We start from the raw sequence: 27,394 nt of genomic DNA, 5'->3' as shown, positions 1-27,394 counted from the left end.
GAGGAGGGGAGAGGCAGGAAGGGGAGCAGAGAAAAATGTAGAGCTCATTAAAAAAAAAAAAAATCCTTACTACACAAGTGTCAGGACTGACATCCAGATCTCTAATCCCAGTGCACAAGAGATAAAGATGGGATCCTCGGAGCACACTGGCTAGCCTGTCCAGCACAGCTGATGAGCTCTAGGTTCAAGTGAGAGGTCCTCTCTCCGTAAATGAGCTGAAGAGATTCTGGCCTCAGTACTTCTATGTACATACATGCATACGCACCTTAACATGTGTACTCCCCTACACACAAACACATGCATTGACACACATCATATACACAGATACACGCAAATTAACTAATAACTAAAGGCCAGCCAGGAAGCCATGTGGTGGTGACACACACCTTTATTCCCAGCACTCAAGAGGCGGGCAGGTCTCCATGAATTTGAGGCCAGTTTGAGTCTGGTCTATGGAGTTAGTTCTAAGATAGCAAAGGCTACAAAAAGAAATCTTGTCTTAAAAAAATCAAAAACAAAAAGAAAAAAAGGAAGGAAGGAAGGAAGGAAGGAAAAGAAAGGTAAAGAAAAGAAAGCTAAACAGTCAACAACTAGGTAGGCAGTATAGGCAGGACTCTGGGAAGAAGGTGGAGTAGCCAGACAGATACAGAGGAAGCAGCATGGAGAGTACAGAGAGATGAGGTAACAAGCCACATGACAGAATGTAGATTAAAATAAATGGGCTAATTTAAATTATAAGAGCTAGTGGGACAAGCCTAAGCTAAGGCCAAGCTTTCAAAATTAACCTTCTGAGTGCTAGGACTGCAGATGGGGCTAGGACTTCAAGCATGTCAAACAAGGGCTCAACCACTGAGCTACATCTTAGTCCCTCAAATTTAAAGAATTCTTTTCAGTTTTTTGGGACAGTGTCTCATGTGGTTCAGGTTCCCTCTCACACTTGCAACATGAGGCTAACCTTGCACTCCTGCCTTACTTCCTATGTGTTAGGATCACAAAGAAGGGGAGGAGAGGGGAGGAGAGGAGAGGGGAAAGGAAGAGGCCTGAGGATGCTTGTGCAAGTGACAAGGCAGCAGGACTTCACATGGCAACAGCTCTATAGAGGCACAGATAACCTGGGGAGACAGTGAAGGGCTCTGGGAAACCAGCAGCCCCATCTGTACCAACCAACAGACTCACCTAGGCATCCACTGGCCAAGTCCTGTCACAGGACATTCACAGGTCTGGCCATTGCTTTCAAAACCCTGGGGCCCCAGTTATGCTCACCTGGGTTTCCACAAGCCATCCTCAACAACCTTAGGTGTCTGCCAGTTGGTAGTGGCGCACGCCTTTAATCCCAGCACTCAGGAGGTAGAGGCAGATGGATCTTTGTGAGTTCGAGGCCAGGCTGGTCTACAAGAGATAGTTCCAGGACAGGCTCCAAAGCTACAGAGAAACTGTCTCAAAAAACAAAAACAAACAAACAAACAAACAAACAAACAAATCATGTCTAATGACCGGCCTGCTAAGAGTCCCCAAGAGCTTCTTTAATCAGAGTGAAGCCTCTGCCCACCTCTAGGCTACCCCTGGGTTTCTAGCCACAGCTGAGACGACTGGCCTCAGGCCTAGCTCTCTAAGAGGCTTAGTATGGCAGGAGAGTCAGGATGGCACTTTTGGAGTAATGGACAAAGTACTAAGACCCAGAGAATCCACAGCAGCCAGTGAGGTGCCAGGGCAGGGCACCTGTTTAACATCAAGAATACATTCTTACTGAGGACGTGTCTCTTCATTCGACTAGGTTTTTCCTCCCTCTTTTTTTAGGAGCAAGGATCTTGGTGTTCTGGCTTTTCAGGCTCGTTTCAAACTCTTGTGCTTAAGTGATTCTCATGTTCTAGGCTTCTGGGAAGCTGAGATAATGAACTAGGCTATGACTGTAACTTATACTCATGTCTTTAAGCAGGGATCCTTTCTTCTGCCTCAGCCTCCTCAGCAGCTGGGACTACAAGTGCTGTAAAAAGCATTCAACATATCCAAGTGCACAGGATGTGTATGTGTGGTGGTGCCGGTGCCTATGCATGTGGATGGTCAGCTTTGGGTGTCATTCCTAAGAAATGTCCACCTTGGGCTTTTTTTTTTTTTTTTTTTGGTTTTTTTTTTTCAAGACAGGGTTTCTCTGTAGCTTTGGAGCCTGTCCTGAAACTAGCTCTCTAGAGCAGGCTGGCCTCAAACTCATGGAGATCCACCTGCCTCTGCCTCCCGAGTGCTGGGACTAAAGGCGTGTGCCATCACCATCTGGCATGTCCACCTTTTTAAAGGCAGTCTCTCTATCCTGGAGTTCTGATGAGGCAAGGTTGGCCGGCCAGTGTGAGCTGCAGGGATATGCCTCACTCCATCTCTTCATAAGCTCATGCTACCAAGCCCAACTTTTCATGTTGTGCTAAGGGCTGAGCTCAGATCGTCATGCTTGTGTGGCAAATGCTCCTATTAACTGACCACTTTTCCATTTCCCAGGCTCCAGAATAGAGCCAAACACATACCGTGGGGTGTGGCGAACTGGATGAGGACACTGTTGCAGCCCAGTGTGATGATGAAGGACTGTCTGCCCACACGGCTGCACTCTGTCTCTCGGGACACTGAGCACTTGAACACACACACATCTTCATCTGCAAGAGAGAGGGGACACTGGCATGAGCAACAGTGGCCTGGTGATTGCCTTGCTTTAATGTGTCCCTGATCCCCATTCCTTTTAGGATGCTCTGTAAATAATTTGAAGTGCTGTGGGTGCTTTGCCTGCCCATGTCTCAGTGAAGAGGTAAGGAATGACTATACTGCAGGGACACTGCCAGGGTCCTCTGGAGCTCAGTGTCTCAGGTGAAGACAAGCATGTTCCCAGGTGAAGGCCGGGGCCCCCAGAGACCTCCAGTCCCCATATAAACAACAGGTGGGGAAAGCACAGGCAGAGTCATCCTTAAGGAGGGGTAGAGACATCCTTAGGAAAACACAGACAACTAAAGGCTAATGAAGGAGTTGAGGCTTTGAAATCTTGATCCTGCCAAAGGGGCATTTGTTCGGGTCCTTCTGAGTTACAAAGGGTCACTGGACTATATAGCTGTCAGATGGAAGTAACCAAGAACCCTTCGTTCTTGGGGACAGTGATTGTGTCCTTAGTCATGGGAGCCATGCAACCTAGACTTCTGTGTCCCCTACAGCTCCTCAGTAGGATACAGCAAGCCATGGTGTTTCTTATGTTTCATATGGGGCTGGTTGTGGGGCAGGGATCCAGGGAGCTATTGTGTATGCTCACTTACATAGCCCAGCAGCCAGGAAGCACTACATGCCCATCACAACCATATTTTCTAGTTATTTTCAACAAGAGCTCAGTACACTGAAGGATGAAGCCAGTGTCCCTAGGAAAAGGACAAACTGATTCAGCAGTGCTGTTATCCCACAGCACCTGTGTAGTACTACTTCTGTTTTAAGCTTTGTGTGTTTGTGTACATGCACCTGTGCATGCTGGTAAGCATGAAGTCAGAAGTTGGTTCTTCTATCGTAGATCCTGGGACTCAAACTCAGTTGCTAGGCTTGTACAATAGCACCTTCCTCCACTGAGCCATCTCCAGGGCCCCCATGAAGCACTCTTAACCTTAACTCATAAGGAGACAGCAGACACCAGAAGATACAGGGAACGGACCAGTCTGTCTCCTCAAATGGGCAATACTAGGTAAGAAAAACCACTGAGAACTATTTTAGAGTGGAGGAGATACAAGAGAGGCAGACAGTAAGTACTCAGTAGACCCAGGTCTGGATCCATTATGCCAGAGGATGGTGTGAAATGAGACACTTGGCTCTATGGGCTTCCAAGAATATTGCCCCCCCCCCACCGGTCTCAAGTAGCCCAGGCTAACCTGGAACTCTATGCAGCTTGAACTCCCACTTTCACTGCACCAAGAGCTGGGGTTACAGGTGTGCACGGTGTGCCTGGTTTATGTGGTGCTGGAGTAGAAGAACCAGGGCTCTGTGTGTGAGTGGTCTACCAACTAAGCTAAAGCCACAGCCCCATACACCCTTGTTCCTAGAACACAAATGCAGCAGTGAGTAAGCTCACTGGACCAATGCTCTCACGTGGCTTGCTAAATAAGTAGCAAAACAGAAAATACTCTGGTGGAAATGCGGTTGAAGACATGTTTCCAAGCGCTGTGTAGTCAAAATTGGATGAAAAGAACAATTAAGTCGATAGAGTCTCCAATTCAAGAGTCACACAAAGCTTCAGTAATCAAAATAGTCTTCAAAATCTACAAGATAGACTAGCAGAACAGAAACATATGACAAAAACAAACCCTGCCATTAATGGTCAAGTGACTTCCCACAAGGGTTGCCAATGGAGAAACAAGCATCTCGAATAAAGGAACACTGGAACATCTGGACATTCACTTGGAAAACCATGCAACTGGATCCTGGCCTCACACCATAAGAGTTAACTCAAATGAATCTGGTCTACGTAAGAGTTCAAACTAGAAGACTTCTGGGTTAGTGAGAGTCTCATGACTCAGTGGGTAATGGCACTTGCTACCAAGCTTGACCATCTGAGTTGAATTCCTGGGAAGGAAAGAACTGACTTCCAAAAATTTTTCTCTGATATCCACATGTGTGCATACACACAAATGTAATTTAAAAACCTACAGGATGGGGCTGGAGAGATGGCTTAGTGGTTAAGAACACTAGAGGCTCTTCCAGAGGTCCTAAGTTCAATTCTCAAGTCACATGGTGGTTCATAATCATCTAAAGTGGGATATAATGCCAACATAACACTCATGCCTAAAAAACAAAACGTAAAAAACCTATAGGGCTCTTAAAAGGAAACACAGGGATAAATCTGTGACTATGATTTGGCAACGAATTCCTAGCTATGAAACTAAGTATGAGAACTATAAATTGTAATTTGTATTTTACTTTATGTGCACTGGTGTTTTGCCATGGATGTCAGGTCCCCAGGAACTAGATTGCAGACACTTGTTAGCTGCCATGTGGGTGCTGGGAATTGAACTCAGGCACTGTGGAAGAGCAGTCAGCTGAATCATCTCTCCAGTCCATAAATTGTAATTAAAAAAATTAATCCCAGGGGCTGGAGAGATGGCTCAGAAGTTAAGAGCATTGCCTGCTCTTCCAAAGGTCCTGAGTTCAATTCCCAGCAACCACATGGTGGCTCACAACCATCTATAATGGGGTCTGGTGCCCTCTTCTGGCCTGCAGGCATACACACAGACAGAATATTGTATACACAATAAATAAATAAATAAATAAATAAATAAATAAATAGATAAATAAATGTTTTTAAAAAATTAAAAACATTTTTTATGTGTAGCTACCCTGAGCTACACATTGAAACCCTGATCTTAAGAAAAAAGAAGAAGGGGGAAAAAGGCAGATTGGGCCTTGTACTTTCGAGGTAAGTGCTCTATCACAGCAATAAACATAATACAACAAAACAAAAATGAAAATAACTCTAGCAACTATCTATGAGATGTCACTTCTCATAGGGTCAACAAAACATCTACAATTTAAACAATGACATGAAGCAAGTAAATGGAGAGATGTGGAAGAGCAAACACCTCAAGAGGGGACATAGCCAGGTGAGTACACTGACCACCTGACACAGCAGCTGTCTCCAGCTATGTCCCCCACAGAGAACAGCAGGCAGGGCTTCAAACAAATGCTTGTTTGCAAAAAGTCAGGTATGGGGGCTACAACAGCTGCAGTCAGTCAGGTGGCCGAGGCCAAGATGCTTGCTGAATCTTAGCCCAGGAGTTCAAGGGCCAACCTCGATAGCATTGCAAGATAGCAAAGAAAGAAAAGAACACGCTGGGGCCGGGGCTTAGCTGGCAGAATGCTTGTCTGGAATGAAGGCAGCCCTAGACTCCATCCCTAGCACAGCATAAACTATATAAAGCAGTAAGAGTGCTGCAGAGCAGTTAAAAAAGCTTTCAGGAGATGGAGGCAGGATGATCAGAAGTTAGAAGAAAGAGAAAGACAAACAGAAACAGAAGACTGTTTATTTCCAATAGTCAAAGCTAGACACAATTCAAATTCCATCAACTGATCAATGGATAAACAGAATCAGATAATGGTGTTACTTAAGCATAGAGAGAAACAACATCAAGACCAGCTACAGCCTGGAACACTACCAGAAATGCTGTCAGAAGAAAGGGGCAGCCACAAATGCTGTGCAATAAATACTACATTCGATGGAACTGCAGAAAGGGTAAACTGAGGTGGCGGGGGCAGATTCAGTTGCCAGGGGTTCCAAGAAGGCAGAGGAAGAGCAAGAGCTTCCTGGTTTAAGTTTCCTTTGAGGTGATGACAGGGTTTTGGAAATAGCTAAAGGTCACAGTTATATAACACCAAATAAACTCAATGCCACTGAGTTGTTCTTTAAAATGGTTCGTGTTAGTTTACAAGACGGTCATTTCAATAGAGAAAGAAAATTGATCCCTACCTGACAATGGTGTGCAAGGGGACCTACAGTGCTCATAGGACCCTGGCTCCCCTGTTGCTCTGTTTAGCCCAGAGCAGGGCCTCACTTAGGGCAAGTGTGTTGGTTGTCCACCGCCCCAGAAATAGGGACCCAAGGCAAAGTGCTTCTAGTCCCAGCTCCAAGAGGGCTCCAGGAAGGTGCCTCCAGCTTGGTGCCTGGGACCACAACCCTCCTGGGACAGAAGATAAAGGTGATCTTTGGGCTGGGTCTATATGATGGTAAGACCCCAGAGTGCTTGTTTACCCGGTTGCCCTAGGTGCTCCTCTAGAACCTGGCACCAAGCAGGTCACCAAAACACCTGTGGTGGGTGACAACAAGGGCAGGGCTATGGCCAGGGTTACCAGGGCTGAGGAATCTGATAGCACAGATGAGGAGCCAGTATTCTCTGAGCATCACAGCCAGCCCTTTGGCCTATCCTCTGAACACAGGAGGCACAGGAACCTTTCTGATGTACCCATGCAAACTAACAAACCAGCTGCACCACAGCCCCCCATTTTAGGTGGCCTGGAATACAAGCTTGACTCTAAAGAATTTGCATGACACATGCAAAATCCTGGGTTCCATCTCTACAAAAATAAACCAAAAGCAAACCTCTCCTTTGGCAGAGGTCACATGCATGCCTAGAACCCCAGTTGGCCAGGTTCATTAGTATCAAGGGAATAACGCAGAATGACAAAGCAGGACACTCGATGTCCTCCTCTGATCTCCATGCAAGTATGTGTGTATGTATGCACACTAACAGTAACATGTGCACATACAACACACACATGCACACATATTCATATACACACAGGGAGGGTTAAGCTAGACATGTTAGTTCACATCAGTCAAGCTCAGGCCACTGTTATGATTTCTTTCTCCAGAGTCCCTAAGAGATAACCAGAATGGTAGGTTAACTGGAAAGAACAGTACCTGTCTGGGTGTATTCTCAAATGGGTCTCAAATAGAGCACAAAGAATAGGCCCTAAACTTAGGGGTTTGAACAGTGTTGAGGACCCTAGTCCTGGCCATCAGAGCCTGATCATTTTAAGTTCTGTGGCCAAGGAGGGTGACAGAAGACAGCTGCACAGGGCAAGTGGGACACAGATTCCCTCCGTGATAGGAAGACCTTCAAGACAGCCCATGTTGCTCCCTACCAAAAAAAAAATCCCTCATCTATCCACATCATAAACCCCTAATTTTTGCCACAAGATAGCCACCTAACACTTTACAAATGCCCCTCGTTTCCTCAATACGTCACCAACTTGCTCAGAGGGTAAGGATCTTACTCAAAGTCACACAGCCAGATGGACTCTGGTGACTGTCTTCAGAGTTACTGCTCCTGACCAAGGTTGCAAGGACTTGACTGCATCCTGAAGTGGCCACATTTCTCTAAAAAAGAGCCATCATCTATTACAACTCCTACATCTATTGTAGGAGTGTAACTCAGTGGTAAAACTCTTGCTGAACATTTGTTCAGCCCTGGGCCTCAACCCCAGCACTGCTATTGAAAAAGAAAGAAATTTTTCTGTAAGGACAATCTGTGTCACAATGAGTCAATTCAGCCTGCAGCAGACTTCAACAAGTAAACAAATATCTTCAGCTGTGTCAATACAACTTTATTGACAAAACCAGGCAGAGGACCAGGTTTACTTCACTGGAGTATTATGTCTAGAATTAAGGGGTAGTGTTAAGACCTCTTTCTACTCACTTCCTCATTTGCTTACCAGGCATAATGAGGAAATCCACTTCCCATCAGAGACTTGGAGGAACCTCTGGCACTCAGCTATGCAAGTCTGGAGATGCACCAAAGCAAGTATAGCTGGGAGACTACGAAAAACCTCTCAGTGAGTGCAGGGAACCTGAAGAGCAGTGGTTCTCAACCTTCCTAATTATTCGACCCCATACAGTTGTTCATGTTGTGGTGACCCCCAACCATAGAATTATTCCATTGCTACTTAATTGCACTTTGCTACTGTTATGAATCATAATATAAATATTTTTGGAGACAGAAGTTTGCCAAAAGGAATTTCAAGCCGCTGGTTGAGAACCACTGCTGTAGAAGAAGGAGGGCTACCAAGTTGAGGGCAGCATGAGGCCGAGGCAGACATACAGCTCCCAGAACCTAGAGGTTCCCACAGCCATGGGCAGCACCAGGAAGACTCTTAAGCTAGGAGACATGAAAGGGAACTGAGTCAAGGTGGAAGGGCTAGGGATGCAAGCTACCCTATTCCCCACCTGTCAGAGAACTCCTCTAACACTTGCCCTAGACCTGCTACCTCCCCAGGACAGAAGACTCTTCTTGAGGCTCAGGAGCCCCTGACCAGTTTCAGGGAATATGCAAAGTCTCTGTAACTTTCTGATCTACCCTATTAGTCATGTACTTCTAATTCAGTCCAACTGCTGGGCTCTCCTCTGCTCAACATCCTCCCCTCTGCACACACTCAGGAGGCAGAGGTCACTTGAGCTCATGAGTTCAAAACCATAGCATAGTGAGACCCTACTCAAAACAAACATGCCAGGTATAGGGGCTCATACCTAGTCTCTAGCATTTGGGAAATTAAAGCTAAAGGATCACCTTGAGTCTGAGGTCAACATGGATATACGATGAGTTCCAGGTCAGCCTGGACTATAGAAGGAGATCCTGTATCCAAAACACAAAGTGGGCTGGGGAGATGACTCTGGGTAAAAGCAGTAGCTACATAAGCTTGCAGGCCTGAGTTCCATCCCTAGAACTTCTCATGTGGATGAAAAGTTGAATAGATAGCCAGCATCTGTAGTCCCAGCACTCCTGCAAGGAGACAGAAGGCAGAAATAGGAGAATCACCTAGAAGCTCACAAGTCAGCTGACCTAGTCAGTATTGGCAGAAACAATGATACTTTGTTTTAACAAGGAATAAGGTCAGAAACAACTCTCAAACATTGGCCTCTGGGCTGGAGAGATGGCTCAGAGGTTAAGAGCATTGACTGCTCTTCCAGAGGTCCTGAGTTCAATTCCCAGCAACCACATGGTGGCTCACAACCATCTTAATGAGGTCTGGTGCCCTCTTCTGGCCTGTAGGCACACATGTAGACAGAATATTGTATACATAATAAATAAATAAATATTAAAAAAACATTGGCCTCTGACCTCTACACAATGTGCCAGTATATGTACATATGTACACCCATGCATATATATAAAGTAACAACAAAAACCTCACTGAACTCCAACAAGTAAATAGAAAAATAATACTCATGGCTTCCTGGTTTCTCAGAGTTTTCAGTAAGAAGTCTTAAGTTCACACAGGTCTAAGAGGCCCTCTATAGCAACATCTGTTACACTGAACACTGTCTGGTCCAGCCACTAGCTTACCCCATTCTCACATTCCTTGAGTATGGGCAAAAGTTCTCTCTAGGTTCTGTGGTTCTTGGACAGGAACACCCTTGCTCTTCCCCTGTGTACTTGTCATTTCTTCTCAGAGGTCTTTCTAGACAAGTTCCCACTGCATAGTGGAGTTGTTACACTCACATAACATCTGCTTAGGCTTTTCTGGCCCACTGTCAGGCATATGGGGCTACTCCACTTAAAGGAAGGATACTGGTCTTAATGGTGTGTCCTCCAACCGCTGATTCTCCCCGTCCCCAGCAGGAGCTCAGTGTATGGAAGCACAAACACTCAGGTCCAAATGCTAAGCCTGCCTTGTCTATATCTAAGTGTAGCCGGAGATCTTCCCATTGCTTGAAGGTCATTGTTCCCTATCCCTTGTCTAGAAAGCAATAGGGCAAGCAGAAATCCCTTGATGCCTTAAACTGTAGGCTAGAGAGACCAGCAGGGGTGTGCAAGACCTGAAGGGAAGCTCTTCTCCAGTGGAACCTTCTATCTGCATAAGGAGAGGGAGGAGGGACAACAGAGTAACACTAAAAAGTAGCTACTTCTCAAGGTGAGACAAAGGGTCAACAGCACCCCACACCCTCACCTTCACAGCAGGAGGCTATTTTACCGCTACCCATAGAGGAGCTACTAAAACTGCCCATCTCAGGCACTCGTTGGGAAGCACACACATGTGCCAAGTATGAAGTCTTTCCTTAAAGCAACTAACACCTACAACAAGGCTCTTCATCTTCCAGAAGAGCCATTCCACAGTGAGAGGAGGGTTGGAAAGAAAGAAATCCCCCTCCTAGGTTCCACGCCTTCCCCCAAACTCTCCCCAAGACCAAGATAAAACCCTGAGCCCACCCAGCCGTAGCCAGTGCACCAAACACAGGGACACGGTCCAGCTGTGAACACAAGGACTGAGTCTTGTTTCACATGCTGAGAGCTGTCGGGGGTGAGAGGCAGCCAGTGAGAAGACAAGAACACATAAATGGTGAGTGCTGGGAGGAAGGAGACAGGCTGATGCACAAGGATGGGGTGTAAACTGTCTTACAAACACCCCTGTTGCCGAGTGGTGGTGTCGCACGCCTTTAATCCCAGTACTCGAGAGGCAGAGGCAGGCGGACTTTTGTGAGTTCGAGGCCAGCCTGGTCTACAAGACCTAGTTCCAGGACAGGCTCCAAAAGCTACAGAGAAACCCTGTCTCGAAAAAAATCCAAAACAAAAAACAAAACAAAACAAAACAAAACACCACAAAACAAACTAACACCGTTGTCCCACGGCCTCCCACCTCCAACACCTGCAGTAACTTTGTCTCCAAACCACTGGCCATCAAAGGTTTCTCCTCTATCTTATGTGGCTACATCACTGTGGAGCCAGCCTCCCAGCTGAGAAGGGGCTAAAATGAGTTCTGATCTAGGAGGGCTACTGTTCAGCTGCAACCCTGGGTCTTGGTTCCCTCATTTGTCTAAGAGAGTGTCTAACATTCCCAGGGTAGGAAGACTGATAGAACCCCCCAGAAGAGGCTAGGCAGCCCATGGAGGGGTGGTATTGAAAGCAAGGTGTTCATAGTACATCTGTGAAGCAGATATAAAGGGGTGAAAGCCCTTCTCTGCTGTGTGATGGAGGTGGAAGTGTTTAATAGTCATGATGGCTGTCACCAGTGCAGATCACCCTCTGCTATGGAAAGAGCTGGCCCATGAGCTCAGCCAGATCTTTCTCTTGTTATAACTTAAGGCAAGATGATCTGCTGTCCTCAGAAAAACTGGGAAGTGGCTGCAGCCAGTCTGCCGGCCCTGGGCCATTTGAGGACTATGAGGTCACCCTGGGCTATTCTGCCCTGGCCAGGTGAAGCACTGGCTCTCTTCTCAGGTCCCCAGACCAGGGAACTTCCTTTGCCTTCCTTATCCTACACAGCTCTACTTGCAAATAAGCACAAAGCCATCCTCAGATACAGTATAACATAAGCTAATACCTACTACTTAAATGAACAAATGGATGGTCAATTAAAAGTAATTTTTTTTTGTTTGTTTGTCTGTTTTTCAAGACAGGGTTTTTCTATATTGCCCTGTCTGTCCTGGAACTTGCTCTTGTAGATCAGGTTAGCCTCAAACTCACAGAAGTCAGTCTGCCTCTGCCTCTTGAGGGCTTGAATTAAAGATGTGCACCACCATGTCCAACTAAGAAGTAGATTTTGACCTGTGGTAGTGCATTCTTTTAATCCCAGTACTCCAAATAAAGGTGGATCTGAGTTTGAGCAGTGTCTGTCATGAAAGCACAAACACCAGAGTTCAAAACCAGAACCCATATTAAAGCACAATTGTGGACTAGAGAGATAACTCAGCAGTTAAGAGCACTGGCTGTTCTTTCTGAGGATTGGGTTTTATTTTTTTTTTTTTAAAGATTTATTTATTTATTACATATACAGTGTTCTGCTTGCATGTATACTTGCAGGCCAGAAGAGGGCACCAGATCTCATTACAGATGGTTGTGAGCCACCATGTGGTTGCTGGGAATTGAACTCAGGACCTTTAGAAAAGCAGGCAGTGCTCTTAACCACTGAACCATCTCTCCAGCCCTAAAATAAAAATACAGGTATGGTAGTACACATTTGCAATTTCACTGCTAGGGAGGCAGAAATTCAGTAAATGAAAAGATTTTAGTAGAGAAATGAAATCACAAAGCTGTCCTCTGACCTTCACTTGCATACCATGGCATAGATTACCTACAACATGGGTATGTAAACACAATGATTATTAATATTTTTTAACAAACGAAAGTGGATGGCACCTGAGAAAGAACATCACTAGAGGTCATACTCTGGCCTTTGTACACACAGGGCAACACACACACCAAGCCACATGGAGAATAGGGTATAAAAAAGAGAGGGGGCAGAGATGAAGGGAGTAGGAGGGGCTAGTGTGGAAACACAATTCCAACAAGCACTGTGGCTTCCCCAGGTAAGGGAATACCTTTCAGGCCAACCTTCCACCCAGCTCTATGTACACAGGATAGTGAACGCTTCTCCAGCTTGACCAGGGCCAGAGCTACAGAGGCGTGTGCCTAGAGGAATGTACATTACAGAAGAGTAGACAAATGGGATATAAGTTTGTCTGTATTCCTGGGTAACTGACTCAAGCAAGGGCACAGTGCACAGGAAAGATTGGTCTGGCTTTTCATGACACACCCTCCTGAGTTGATAGAACTTCTATCCTGTACACAGAAGATAACCAGACATACAGTGCTGGCTGCTATGAGGCTGACTCGGGATCCTGATGTATTAGGGAGGTCAGGGGCACAAGCCAGTTTTATTCCTCCCAGAGCCAACAGCACTCACTCCTCTTCACCAGAGTGATAGAGGTGGGGCAGGCTGAGCTGCACCAGGTCAAATTGCCCCAGGCAGTCCAGCTCTAGGCTGCATTCCAGGCAACTGTTACCTGGGAAAGCTTCCCTCCACCCCTGATCAGGACTGCCAAATGCCAGACTAGATCTGGAGTCAGTCAGAGTAAACTTAAATTTTTTTAAAGATTTATTTATTTATTATGTAAACAATATTCTGTCTGCGTGTATGCCTGCAGGCCAGAAGAGGGCACCAGACCTCATTACAGATGGTTGTGAGCCACCATGTGGTTGCTGGGAATTGAACTCAGGACCTTTGGAAGAGCAGACAGTTCTCTTAACCTCTGAGCCACCTCTCCAGCCCCTTAAATTTTAATTGTCTAGAAAAATCAAACCAGTCACAGCCCAGAGTGTTGTCATGAGGATGAACACACCCTGTGTCTGTGGGAACACTGAAGGGTGGGGTTAACACAAAGCACCCATCTCAGCAAAGAGGGCAGAGACAATCAGTGGAGAAAAGGGTCCTCAGAGAACATCCTAGGCACAGCAATAATAAACATAGCATAGGTGTGTCTCCACCCGCTCAAAATAGTTTCCAATTTATCAACCAAATGATGACTCCTAGACATAGTTTACCTTGAAGGCCCTTAAAGGGCAGACACAGGAATCAGTTTCATATACCACTTGTAATCTCTTGGGAGGGAATGTGTAGATGGTGCATAAGTTTCTGTGCCTGCTGGCTAGGCAAGCTGCTCTACTGACAGGCCATGCCCAGTTCCTCACTGGGGGGTTAAAGGCAGCAGCTCTATAGGTTGAGCCAAGGCCAAGCCTCTGGAGGAATTTAGGTGGGGCTCTACTGTAGCATTTTCAGCCATTACAATAAAGCCCCCAGGGCTGACTCCCTTCATTAGCATAAAGTGGCCTCAGTAGCAGCTGCAAAACTTGGCAGATATTATATTACAGAACCCCATGAGGTCTTTAGTGGACAGGATATTTTAAGAGGCCTGGAAGCTGGGGTGGGATGAAGCATGTGAAAGAGCATTTGGAGGGACCTCAACATGCAGGGGTGGTGGCTGAGACATTAAACTGCCAGAGGCGGGAAGCTCCACAATCCACCTCACAAAGGTGTGAGTCAGGTGGGGAAGAGCAGTTCCCATCAACTGCAGGCCAGAGCCCCTGTTTCTAAGAGAAACAGGATGTCCTGGAGCTGTAGGGCAGTGAGAAAGGCCTCCATTGGGCCCTTGAGGACTCCAGGAGCACAGGAAGTCTGAGTTAGAAGTTATAACATCCCATTCAGGCTCAAGGGCTGCCTCTCCAGATATGGCTCCAAAGGCTGTGTAGGCTAGAGGTAGGCCACTGTTGCTTGTAGTGGCAGGGGACCACAGCAGTGCAGCCAAGAGGCGCCTCGCTTGAGGAACTCTGAAACATTCTGCCTTGGTCAGTCAGTGATGCAGAACTAGGATGGAGATCTCAGGGGAGAACTTCTCCAAGTCAGAGACATAAGTGACTTGTGTCACCAGAACTTGAGGAGTGAAAAGAAGTGGGGAGGTGAACAGCATGAGAGCTATAGGCCTGGTGACTAAATGCAGGCTGTGGGACCAAAACAACTGTTATTGTGCATTTTTAAAAACAAGGAGAGGAGAGCTGTATCTACTGGGACTCTGTGGGAGAACATGCCATCCTTCCAGCATGTTCAGACGGTGAGAGGCAATCAATAGGGACCGAGAAAATGGCTAAGTGGGTAAGAGTCTTTGCTGATAAAACAAGACCACCTGAATTCAAATCTCTAATGCCTACATAAAAGCTAAGTATGGCCATGAATACCTGTAACCCCAAAACTGGCAAGCAGAGATAAGTGAATTCCTGACACTCAGTGACTAGCCATGTGACAGAATCTGTAAGCTTCAAGTTAAGTGACGGACCCTGTCTCAAAAATAACGTGGACAGCAATAGAGGAACATCTCTAGATACTCTTTCTCTTCTGTATATGTACTTACAGGTACATACACTCCAACACACACACACACACACACACACACACACACACACACACACACACCAGTCAGTGAGGCTGGGGAGTTGGTTGAGTGAGTAAAGCGTTAGCTGAATTCATATAAGGCTGGACACAAGTGTACCCAGCTGTAAAACTGTAATCCGAGTGCTCCCAATAGAAATGGGAGGTGGAGATGGGAGAATCCCTAGAAGCTCACAAGTCAGCCAGTTCGGGTGGCTGCAAATAAGAGACCCTGCCTCAAAATAGGTGGATGGTGAGGGCCAACAGCTGAGATAGTTCTCTGACCTACCTACATACATCACCACCACCAAACAACAACAACAAAATCGATGAATTTCAGTGAAGCACATGACCAGTCGGGCACGATGGCTACACTTCACATTAGTTAGGGCCTGGATGCATGGATGCATCAATATTAGGCGGGCCACAGCATGTATATACTGCCAATCCACCCAGACTGAGGAGTGGGCAAGTGTCCCTCAAGGGCACATGACAAGTCCAGAAGGACCCTCCATCTCCCTTTCCAGCTTCTCCTGGGTCTGTAAGGCACCTCCCCGCCCCGTAAATCTGTCTTTTGTTTGGGGCAGAAGTTCAAGACAAACCAAAACAACCCTGGCTGTCCTGGAACTTGCTTTGTAGACCAGGCTGGCTTCGAACTCACAGGGATCCACCTGCCTCTGCCTTCCAAGTGCTGGGAATAAAGGAGTACAAGAGTGACACCATACTCAGCCTCCTGCATCTGCCTTTATTTATCTCCATAGCACTAATCCACTAGGGGTATTCGGCAGCATCCTCAGTCTCATCCCGTCTGTGCTGATGGATAGGTTTCTAGAACCCAAACCATTCTGCACTGCCACGTGCATCTATACAACAGAAATGAGTCCCACCTTGGGGAACTTAATTAGCTGAAGCAACAGCCAATAGCACTGAAAGTAAACAGTAAAAGTGAAAGTATCCAAAATATGGATAATGAATAGCTTTAAAGAGGTAGACAAAAACATGGGTGCAGGGGAGGAGGCTCTCAGGCTGAGTACAAGAAGTATAGCCCTAGCTGGGCAATGGTGGCGCACGCCTTTAATCCCAGCACTCGGGAGGCAGAGGCAGGCGGATCTCTGTGAGTTTGAGACCAGCCTGGTCTACAGAGCTAGTTCCAGGACAGGCTCCAAAGCCACAGAGAAACCCTGTCTCGAAAAACCAAAAAAAAAAAAAAAAAGAGAGAGAGAGAGAGAGAAGTATAGCCCAGAAAAACAATTTGAGCTTATTTCCAAGAATGGGTATTCTTGAAACAGAGGACAAGCAGAAGGTGGCTGAAAAGGAGGGGCTGCTTGTACCAACAAAAACTTCCAAAGCAGAGAGACAAGCTTGCTTTAGGGTCAGGCTCACTGGCTGATCTTGGGCAGCAAGTTACACAGATACTGAATACCCACAACTGTCAAATGCACAAAATTCAATACCCAGGGCCCAGACAACCTTATGGTGTTGATTCAACAGCCATGAAATAAAAGAATGAACCAATGAACATGTAGAAGACACAAAAGGTCTTCCAGAACCTCCAGGCTCTGCCTCTTCTGCCTACTGTGAAGTTTGGTCTTATTTTCTTTCATAAAACTGCTCACGGGGGCAAGGTTTAGCAGCACACACGTGTGAACCTAACAAGAAGCTGAGCAGGACTGCTACAAGTTCAAGTCAGTATGGGCTACAAAGTGCAAATCTGCCTCAAAAAAATTCAAGAGGTGGTGGTTTTGTACACTTTTTAAAAAAAAAAATTATTTATTATATATACAATATTCTGTCTGTGTGTATGCCTGCAGGCCAGAAGAGGGCACCAGACCTCATTACAGATGGTTGTGAGCCACCATGTGGTTGCTGGGAATTGAACTCAGGACCTTTGGAAGAGCAGGCAATGCTCTTAACCTCTGAGCCATCTCTCTAGTGCCGGTTTTGTACACCTTTAATCCCAGCACTCAGGAGGCAGAGGAAGGAGAATTTCTTAAGTTTAAGGCCAGCTTGGTCTATAAGGTGAGTTCCAAGATAGACAAGGCTGTTACACCAAGAAATCCTGTCTCAGGGGGAAAAAAATTCAAGAGGATGGGGGCTCTGAGACCGTTCAGTGAGTAAAGCATTTGTCATGGAGGAACTAAGGATCCCAAAGCCCCAAGTAAATGCTGAATAGACAAAACAGCCCATCTGTAATCCCAGTCCTGGGATGCGGAGATGGGATCCTTGGGGTGAGCTGGCTAGACTAGAGAAATCAGTGAACTTTAGTACAATGACAAGACCAGTCTCAGTAACTAAAGTGGAAAGTAATGGCACCCAGGGTCAGCCTCTGGATTCCACACACATACAAGGAGTCAGAGATATAGCTCAGTCGGCAGAGTGCTTCCTAGCATACATGATGCCCTGGGTTCAATCTCCAGCACCCAAAGAACTGTCATGGTGGCCCATGCCTGTCATTCTAGTACTCAGGGTGTAAAGTAAGAGAATCAGCAATTCAAGGTCATCCTTAGCTACAGAGTCCAAGGACAACCTAAGATGAATGAGACCCTATCTCAAAAGCAAAATTTTGAGTGTGGTAGTGCACACCTTTAATCCCAACACTTGGGGAGGCAGAGGCAGGCAGATCGAGTTCAAGGACAGCAGAATCACATAGAGAGAGCTGGAGAGATGGCTCAGTGGTTAAGAGCATTGCCTGCTCTTCCAAAGATCCTGAGTTCAATTCCTGGCAACCACATGGTGGCTCACAACCATCTGTAATGGGGTCTGGTGCCCTCTTCTGGCCTGCAGACATACACACAGACAGAATATTGTATACACAATAAATAAATAAATAAATAAATAAATAAATAAATATTTTTAAAAAAATCACACAGAGAAACCCTGTCTCAAAAAACCAAAACAAGAACAAAAAAAAAACAAAACCAAATAAAAAGCTCTCTTGGCTTCTAAGCTCAGGACAGGTACCAACCAGTGTTAAGTAGGCAAGACTGGAAGGATTCAGAGAGACCCAGGAACTTGGATCCTGAAGCTAATCAAGCAGTTCTTAAAAAGGGGCAGGTCTTAGGGCAAACACCATGGGAACACATGGTGGGCTTATGACCATTATTCACTGACTAGACTAGCGAGGGTCTCAGAAGTCCTTCATATTACAGGCAGATTTAAAAACTCATTCACTTAGCCAAGGTCACAAGGTCATGACTGCCACTCAAGTTCTCTGCAGCTTCTCGCTCCAAGTCAGGACAGAGGGGTAACTTGCCAGCCAGGACTTCCTAGCCTGCTGTGACAGGAACCCCAGCAAGCTAGACAACTGAGGCAATGCCGCCCACTCCAGACCGCCTTGCTGACCTCCCAGCTCTACAGCTAGGCTAGGCTTTCCCTCTTAGCGCTTTAGCTGTCGTCCTCCTAGGTGCCTCTTAGGCCCTATTCCTGTCAAGGACAGGCGGGATAGGTTGTTGTCCACATCCTCTCTGCTTCTAAAGACAGGAGTCTACTAGATGGGGGCTGCATGTGACTTTACAGGGCTGTGAGTCTGAAAACAATGTCCACCCTGGCCAAAGCCACCTTCAGTCAGCTGGCCCTCCCCACCAACAAGACGCTGAGATCGCTGAGATCCAAGGAGGCACAGTGCGGCCCTTCATCCTGAGAGAAGACAGAGGGGTAGTAATCTGAGCCCTCCCCCACCCAATTTCTTCATGCAAGTCACTCTTACAATAAAAGCTTCTGCCCTCCCTGCTGCCCTTGGCTAGGTCCAACCTAGAACTTCGCTTCCAATGCAGGTCTGTGGAGCAATCTGGGTCAAACTCTACCCTAATACTTGACTCTTGTCAACTTGCCCTCTAATGAAAATGTGCAAATTTCATTTTGTAGCAGAAAAAAACTGAGGCACAGTCAACGAAATAGTGAAAATATCGTGACCAGGAAAGACCTGACAGTGAGCCCCAGAGTTCCACTGTGCCATGGCTAACTCCAGGCTTCCATAAAGCTTCTCTAGCAGAGGCCCAGTGACCAGCTCCCTCCAATTTTAGAAAGGGACTCCTGAGCAATCTCCAATCTCTGAACAAGCAAGACTTAATTTTTTTTTTTTTTTTTTTTGGTTTTTCGAGACAGGGTTTCTCTGTGGCTTTGGAGACTGTCCTGGAGCTAGCTCTTGTAGACCAGGCTGGTCTTGAACTCACAGAGATCCGCCTGCCTCTGCCTCCCTCCCTCCCTCCCTCCCTCTTTCCTTCCCTCCCCTCCTCCTCCTCCTCCCCAGCAGGGCTTCTCAGTGTAGCCCTGGCTGTCTTGGAACTCACTCTGCAGACCACGCTGACCTTGAATTTTTTAAAAAATATTTATTCTGTATACAATATTCTGTCTGTGTATATGCCTGCAGGCCAGAAGAGGGCACCAGACCCCATTACAGATGGTTGTGAGCCACCATGTGGTTGTCGGGAATTGAACTCAGGACCTTTGGAAGAGCAGGCAATGCTCTTAACCACTGAGCCATCTCTCCAGCCCCCCCACTGACCTTGAATTTAGAGATCACCTGCCACTGCCTCCAGAGTGTTGGGATTAAAGGTGCACACCACTAGTGCCCAGTTTACCTCATTCCTTCATCCCAGGCTTTTGCTGTTAAGAACCCACAAGTAAATACTACAGGTTTTATAGGACAAGATGGTCCTGGCTGAGTATTCTTTGTGAGCTGGTGATTACTTTTCCCAACCCCTACAAACTGTAAATGTTTCTAGCTCTGACTGTATAAAAATAGGCCATAGGCTCCATTTTACCAACAGGCACCAGTTTACGCTGTTCTTTCTCTGACTGATCCCAAGGTCAAGCACTTATGTCGGGCAACAAGAGCTCACTCATAGCCTTGTATAAAGCAAGTACAAAACAAATGGCAACAAGCATAAGCAATATGCAGGTGACATAAGATTATCTTTCTGGTATTACTAACTTTTCAACTTCATCCTATCTTGACAATATGGCAGACTATTGCTTGTGTTCATAACAAATGCTCAAGAGATGGCAGAGGGAAGTCACAATGGCCCCTGATTCTGTGACTGCACAGTCTAGTGGTATCACAAGTCTGATTTTGAACTCACTAAGTAGCCTAGGCTGGCCTTGAACTTCAGATCCTCCTGCTTAAGTCTCCCCAGTGCTGGGATTACAGGTGTATAGCAGCAAGCCTAGTTGATAAAGGAGTTATGCAAGACTGTTTTTTTAAAATATTTATTTATTTTATTATGTAAACAATATTCTGTCTGTGTGTATGCCTGCAGGCCAAAAGAGGCACCAGACCCCTTTATAGATGGTTGTGAGCCACCATGTGGTTGCTGGGAATTGAACTCAGGACCTTTGGAAGAGCAGGCAATGCTCTTAACCTCTGAGCCATCTTTCCAGCCCCCGCAAGACTGTTTTATGCAGGGCTGGAGAGATGGCTCAGAGGTTAAGAGCACTGACCGCTCTTCCGGAGGTCCTGAGTTCAATTCCCAGCAACCACATGGTAGCTCACAACCATCTGTAATGAGATCTGGTGCCCTCTTCTGGCCTGCAGGCATACATGGAGGCTAAACACTGTGTACATAATAAATAAATAAATCTTTAAAAAAAGAGATTGTTTTATGCATGTTAGACAGACTCTCTACCAACTTAGTACAGCACAACCCCAATACAGGAGTTTCCTCTAGCCTTTCCACACTGGATGTCCCCTCACCAAAATGACATCAGCCCTATCAGCCCTTTCTTATCAGACAGGGTCTGGGCAAAGCATCTCTTCCTAAAGGGTTGAGGAGCAAGCCGGACATCATCCAAACTCATTCTTGCTTACCAAGACAGAAAAATGACCTGGGCATTTCTAGATGGGTTGGTGCCAGGCTGAGCAACTGCAAGTCAACTAACTCTGCTCTCCCCCTAGCCATGGGAAAGCCCATGCCAGGGAGAGTGACCTGGATAAAGTAGCTGCCTGCCATGTGGTCAATCCCCAGGGATAAAAACCAGAGTGATTCCAAATGACTAGGAGAGCTGGGAAGGGTAGCCACTCTGCAGGGGACCAGAATGGGGCCTTCTGGAGATAGCTGCCACATTTCCCAATGAAGGGCACAGACACCCAGATATGGAGGCCCAAAATCTCTCCCATCATGAGGTATAAAACATAGGGGGCATACTAGAAAGCCAACTCTTTCCTATGCTACCCCGATTGCTGGGGCTGAGGCTCAGTGGGTAGAACGTCTGCCTACCATATACGAAGCTCTGAGTTCCATCCTCAGCATAGCCTAAACCAGTAAGGTGCTGCTGCATGTCTATATTCAAAGCCCTGAAGAGATTGGAAGCAAGAGGATCAGGAATTGAAGGTCATCAGATACATTGTATATTTGAAGTCAGCTTAAGCAACATTAAGACTTTGTCTCAAAATATTAGTAACAATAATATAAAACAAAAATAACATCTGTAAAAATGTTGTTGAGTGTGGATGTGACCTAAATACATTGTATTCATATGTGAAATTACCAAAGAAAATATAATTTTAGAAAAGTACTGTTGACAAACACTTGCTACAAATCCCCTGTTCTAGAAACCCTTCTCCTTTTTTTTCTACAACCAAAACCCCTTCTCTTCTTTAAGCCCTTCAACCCACCAGAGGGACAGCAGGCTACAGGCAGAAAAGTGCTGCTGCAGTTAGTAAGGAAACAGGCACAGGCAGGTCATGAGGCTAACTAAAGGCTCTATGACTGACCTGCACCTGACCAACTCCTGAGTTTAGTTGAGGGCCCTTAGAAGACCCACAGAGATCTCTACACATTTGACACACTGGAAGAAGATTCCTTCTAGCCAGGCAGTGGTGGCATATGCCTTTAATTCCAGCACTTGGGAAGCAGAAGCAGGAGGATCTCTGAGAATTTGAGGCCAGCCTGGTCTACAGAGCAAATTTCAAAACAGCCAGAGCTGTCACACAGAGAAACCCTGATGTGGGAAGTCCTTCTGTCTATGTGTTGCTTTTATTAGTTAATGAATAAACTGCCTTGGCCTGCTGATGGGGCAGAACTTAGGTGGGGTGGGGGGGGCACGGGGACACGACACAACTGAACTGAATGCTGGAAGAAGGAAGGCAGAGAGGGAGGAGACGCCATAGAGCCACTGCCAGTCAGACATGTTGAAACTTTGCCGATAGGCCACTGACACATGGTGATGCACAGATTAATGGAGATAGGTTAAATTAATATGTAAGAGTTAGCCAATAAGAAGCTAAAGCTAATGGGCCAAGCAGTGATTTAAATAATATGGTTTTCTGTGTGATTATTTCGGGTCTAAGCTAGCCGGGCGGCCAGGAACCAATAGGCGGCCCCTCCTCCAACAAAACCCTGTCTCAAAAATTTAAAAAAAAATCCTTCTGGTATTCTGACAAACTCCCCTTACAGTCTATATACAAATTCAGATCCTGGGGGCTGGGAGCATGCAGGCTCATAATGAACAAATCAGTGTCTTCTGGCCTGACCAAAGCATTGGGGCGCCAAGAAGGCTCTACACGAAACCATCTCATATAAAACAAAAAAGAAAAATAGGAAACAAGAGCACAGAGACAAATGAGAAGCAACAGCAAGTGTGGGGTGCTTAGAGTTTGGCTACAGAAAGCCAAAGAGTGCTTGGAGTCGCTGGAACCTGCAACAGGGGCCTCTTTTTCCCTCCAGTCCAGAGGGAAAGTGGCCTTTTAGACACCGTGATTTCAGAGTGTGGTCAGGAAATGAGAAAGCATATCCCAACTTCTCTAAGCCACCAAACTTCTGGTCATTTGTTACAAAGACCATTGGAAATCTACACATTCGGCTTTGACCTGCCTTCGGAACCCATGTTTAACTGCAACCCAACATCAGGAATGGTGGTACAAGTCTATAATCCCAGGAGGAAGAAAGCAGAAGTACCACAATGTTCAAGGCCACCTTGGAAAACCCAAGATTGTCTCAAAATGGCTCAGTGGGTAAGGGCATTTGTTATCAAGTCTGATGAGTTGGATTCCCAGGACACACATAATGGAAAGGGAGAACCAACTCCTGCAAGTTGCTGTCCTCTCATCTCCACATTCTCACTGTGACATGAGACACCACCACATAAACATAAATAAATATATGTAATAAAAATGGATGAAATCTTCACACCAATGTCATTTTAGCCCAGAGCAGTGGTTCTCAACCCCATGGGTCATGACCCCTTTGAGGGTCACATATCAGATATTTACAATTCATAACAGTAGCAAACAGTAGCAAAATTAGTCATGAAGTAGCAACAAAATAATTTAATGGTTAGGGTCACTACAACATAAGGAACTGCATTAAAGGGTCACTGCATTAGGAAAGTTGAAAACCACTGGCCTAGAGGATGAAATTCTTTTCTGGCCCCAAGAATATATCTGGGACTGAGGATTTTGAGAAACAAGGACTTTTTACTTATACATATGCCCATGTAGGTATGTATGTGTGTAATTCTGTATAACTTTTTTTTTTCGTGATTTGGGGGGAAGGAGAAAAACAGAGACTCTCAAGTAGCACAGGCTGGCTTGAACTGCTCCTCTTTCGTCCACCTCACATGTGCTGGGATTACAGGTATTTGTATATACCTGTATACGTATATATTCTAGTTTCTGAAGACAAGACCTTACTTTGTAGTCAGGCTACTCTTAAACTGAACTCCTCCTACAGCCAGGTATGGTAGCACATACCTTTAATCCCAGCATTGGGAGGCAGAGGAAGGAAGACCTCTGTAAGGCCAGCCTGGTCTACATAACTAGATACAGGACAGCCTGGACTACATAGAAGAACCCTGTCTCCTGATCTACAAGAGCTAGTTCCAGGACAGGTTCCAAAGCTACAGAGAAACCCTGTTGTGAAAAACCAAAAAGAAAGAAAGAAAAGAAGAACAACCCTGTCTCAAAAAACAAAACACTGAGCCGGGCGGTGGTGGCGCACGCCTTTAATCCCAGCGCTCGGGAGGCAGAGGCAGGCGGATCTCTGTGAGTTCGAGACCAGCCTGGTCTACAAGAGCTAGTTCCAGGACAGGCTCTAAAGCTGCAGAGAAACCCTGTCTCGAAAAACCAAAAAAAAAAAAAAAAAAAAACCAAAAAAACAAAAAACAAAACACTGAGTTTCTCCTGCTTCAGTATCCCAAATGCTGGGATACAGGCCTGTACCACCACACCTGGCACTTCATGATTGTTTTGGGGGGCTTTGGTGGTGCTGAGGATCTAACCCAAGGCCTCAAACTTACTAGGCAAATGTTCTACCTGAGCTGTATGCCTAGCCCATAACCATCTTTATTTTTACTTCACAGCTGGGAACAGAACCCAGATCCTTACCCATGCTGAGCCCCCAGGCAACTTAGATAATTACAGCAAAACAAGAACACAAACTGTAACGATTCTCCTGGAATAAGTTGAGCTTCTAAGAATAGAAGAAACTGGGTGTAAGCGATTATGAAAATGTAATAAATTCTATAAATAAAATTTTCTGTCAAGTTCACAAACCAAGCTACCCAGAACTTTGTCTTGGTGACTGAGGCAGGATCTGCCCACGTCACCCAAGCTATACTCAAGCTTTCAGTCCTGCTTCGCTTACCAAGTGTTGAGCCCACAGGCTGCCAACACTACATCCAGTTTCCCAGAACACTTTCCAGGGTGGGCCCTGGTACCTGTGTCTTGCTTAGGGGTCTGGGTCCTGCAGAGCTTCGCTTCCTTACCAGTCCTAAACTCCTAATCTGTGAAATTCCCCTTTCGCTGGTGTCCTCAAGGAGACCCCAGCTCTGTCCAAGCCCCCAAAGGTGTGCCACATTTGGTACCAGACACACTACTTTCTCCTGTGTTTTCAAAGTCAAGGCAAAGACAGGAGAAGCCATCTGAACAGACTGCTACATACATTTCCCTTCCCAAGATCCCATTACCAGGTAGCAAGAAAAAATTCTCACAGGCCAAAACCAATCCGGTCCTCCTTGGTGGCCCCTTAAGAGCATCAATGAACGAAACCTTGGGAGACAAAGACCATGAAACAGATAGCAAAATGCCACTAAAGGATCCGCCAGTAGAAAGAGTAACAAGAGGAAGAATGAAAGGTGGGACTACAAAGCTTGGGGGAGGGGGGTGCCCTTTGCAAACACACTGTGATTTTCCCTTTTATTCCCCCACCCCCTAAAATGTCAGTTTTTGAAGCAGCTTCTGATAATGTCACCAGCTTCTCACGTCCTTAAAAAAGAAGACAGGAGGCGCGTGGCGAGGGAGGTGGCATTACCTCTTGACTTCTAAAGCCGTTCATCAGCAAGCCGGCCTTCTCCTCCCCTCTTCCACGTTTCAATGGGGGTTGGGGGTGGAAATCTTTATCTCTGTCCTCAGTTCTAAAGTTTACTAATCGAGGTGTGTGTGGGGGATTCCTGAATACCAAGTCCTCCTCCACAAGGGCGGCACCCAGTATTCCCGGTGCTCCACACTGAAAGCCACTTTTCAAATGTCCGTGTGCATGTGTAGAGGATGTCGCCTGAGATCCACAAACCACACCCGCTCAAGAACCCTGCAATCGTTCCCTCTATCATCCCCCTGAATCCTCGGGGCCCCACTTCCTGCCAAGCGCCACCCCCCGCCGCAAATCTCAGGCCCCCGAGTGTTTCCCGCGCCCCTCTTCGGGCTCCTCGGTCCCCGCGCAAGCCTTCTCTGCCATCTCGCCCGCCGGCTGAGGGAGCCGCGTGCACAGGCTCGGCCCGAGTCCCCCCCAGACCGCCCCCTCCCCCAGCGCCCGCGCTGCCGGCCTCGTGCGCCGCCGTCCCCAGGGTGTCCCCAGCACTCACGGCTGTAGAGGGCGATGCCCGCCGCGTCTGGTCCAGCGCGCACCTCGAGGCGCAGCGCCTGCTGCTCCGCGTGCCTCTGGATCTCGCCGTTCGCGTCGCCGATAGTGAGGAGGCGGGCGCCGGGGAACACCGACACTGTCGCACAGGGCCCCGCACCGCCCGGGCCCGCCACCGCCGCGCTCCCCGCACCCGGCCCCACAGCCGTCGCCGCCGCCGCTGCCATCTTAGGTCCGGCTCCAGGCCCCGCTGCCACCACCGCCACCGCCACCGCCGCACCCGGGCCCAGGCCGCCGCCGCCGCCGCCGCCGCCGCGCAGGCCGAGGCCGAGGCCGAGCCTGGCAGCGCGCCGCCTGCCGGCCACGCGCCGCCTCGCCGCCGCCGACACGGGCCGGCTCGGTGGCGCTGCGCCACCTGCTGGCGCCTGAGGGAGCCCGGCGAGAGCGAGCACGACGTGGGTGGGGCCGGCCCCACCCCGCGAGAACGGTCGCGGCTTTGTGAGGTGGCCTAGCCGCCCCGGCACGCCGGGAGAAGGACGCTACGTCGAGAGGCGGTGCTCGGCGCCCTGGCACGCCCCCAGGGGTGCTAAGCTCCGCCCCGAGGCCGCGGCGCGTGAGCAGCCGCGCTTTGAGCCATAGCGAAGCCGCTCTGGAGAGTGGGCAGGGCGTGCGTAAGGAGGGCACGCTCCCGGAAGAACCAGGCGGCCCCGCCCCTCCGGGACGGCGTTTTGTGAACCACCGTGTGCACCGGGAGGCTGCACTCGGCCACGCCCCGGAGGACCACACCCGCCCCCAGGCCTGCAGCGCGCGAACGACCACGCTTTGTACCACCGTGGAGTAGTTAAGAAAGGCCGAGGAGCTTGAGTCCGGGACTGCGGCCCGACTCAGAAGAAACGCCCCCTCGATGGCTGGGCTCCGCCTCTGGGCCGGTGTCCAGCGAATGACCACGCCTGGGGGTGAGTAGGCGCTCGGCGGCTGGGATACGCCCCCCGGGGTGGCTCCGCCCCCTGAAGGGCCGCGGTTTGCAGCGAAATGCAGGCGCTCTGAGGGCGGAGCAGGAGCGTAAGTCCCGTTAAGGACCGCTCCTGGGCCTGAGAAATTCGGAGGATGATTTCCAAACTAGGCGCTCGGTCACGCCCCCAGGCCAAGCCTCCGCCCCCTGCGTCTTAGAGAGACGCTCCGCCTCGTTCTCTTCTCACTGGTAGGGAAAGGCCCTGTAGTCACCGGGGCAGGCTCGCCCCCAGCTGTGGCTCCGCCCCACGCTGCCCTACTAGAAAAGCACTTTGAGCCGCAGGCCAGACCTTGGCATTGAACTTTCAGGCTTGGAGGAAGTTCTTCAGCTTCTCCACCAGGACCTCTCCTTCTCCCCAGTGAACTCTCAGGTCCTCCAGTAATGGCTAGCCATT

General features: G+C 47.7%; 1 protein-coding gene across 3 annotated transcripts in view; it reads right to left on the bottom strand.

Annotated features, from left to right (window-relative positions):
* The window catches only part of Carm1 (coactivator associated arginine methyltransferase 1), a 42,464-nt gene extending 16,200 nt beyond the window's left edge, over positions 1-26,264 (bottom strand). For 2 of the 3 annotated variants that reach the window (XM_038321914.1, XM_038321915.1), the window contains exons 1-2: positions 25,993-26,262; positions 2,514-2,639 (exon numbers count right to left, since the gene is read on the bottom strand). In XM_038321914.1, coding sequence (XP_038177842.1) covers positions 2,514-2,639; positions 25,993-26,215 — 349 coding nt within the window. In that variant the 5' untranslated portion in view covers positions 26,216-26,262. Of the gene's footprint in view, positions 1-2,513; positions 2,640-25,992 lie in introns of all 3 variants that reach the window. The other variant, XM_038321913.1, reaches the window with a different exon arrangement.
* Positions 26,265-27,394: the final 1,130 nt, after the last annotated feature.

Source organism: Arvicola amphibius, chromosome 3 (genome assembly GCF_903992535.2).
Source record: "Arvicola amphibius chromosome 3, mArvAmp1.2, whole genome shotgun sequence".
NCBI lineage: Eukaryota > Metazoa > Chordata > Mammalia > Rodentia > Cricetidae > Arvicola > Arvicola amphibius.
This window is presented reverse-complemented; position numbering and strand designations above follow the sequence as displayed.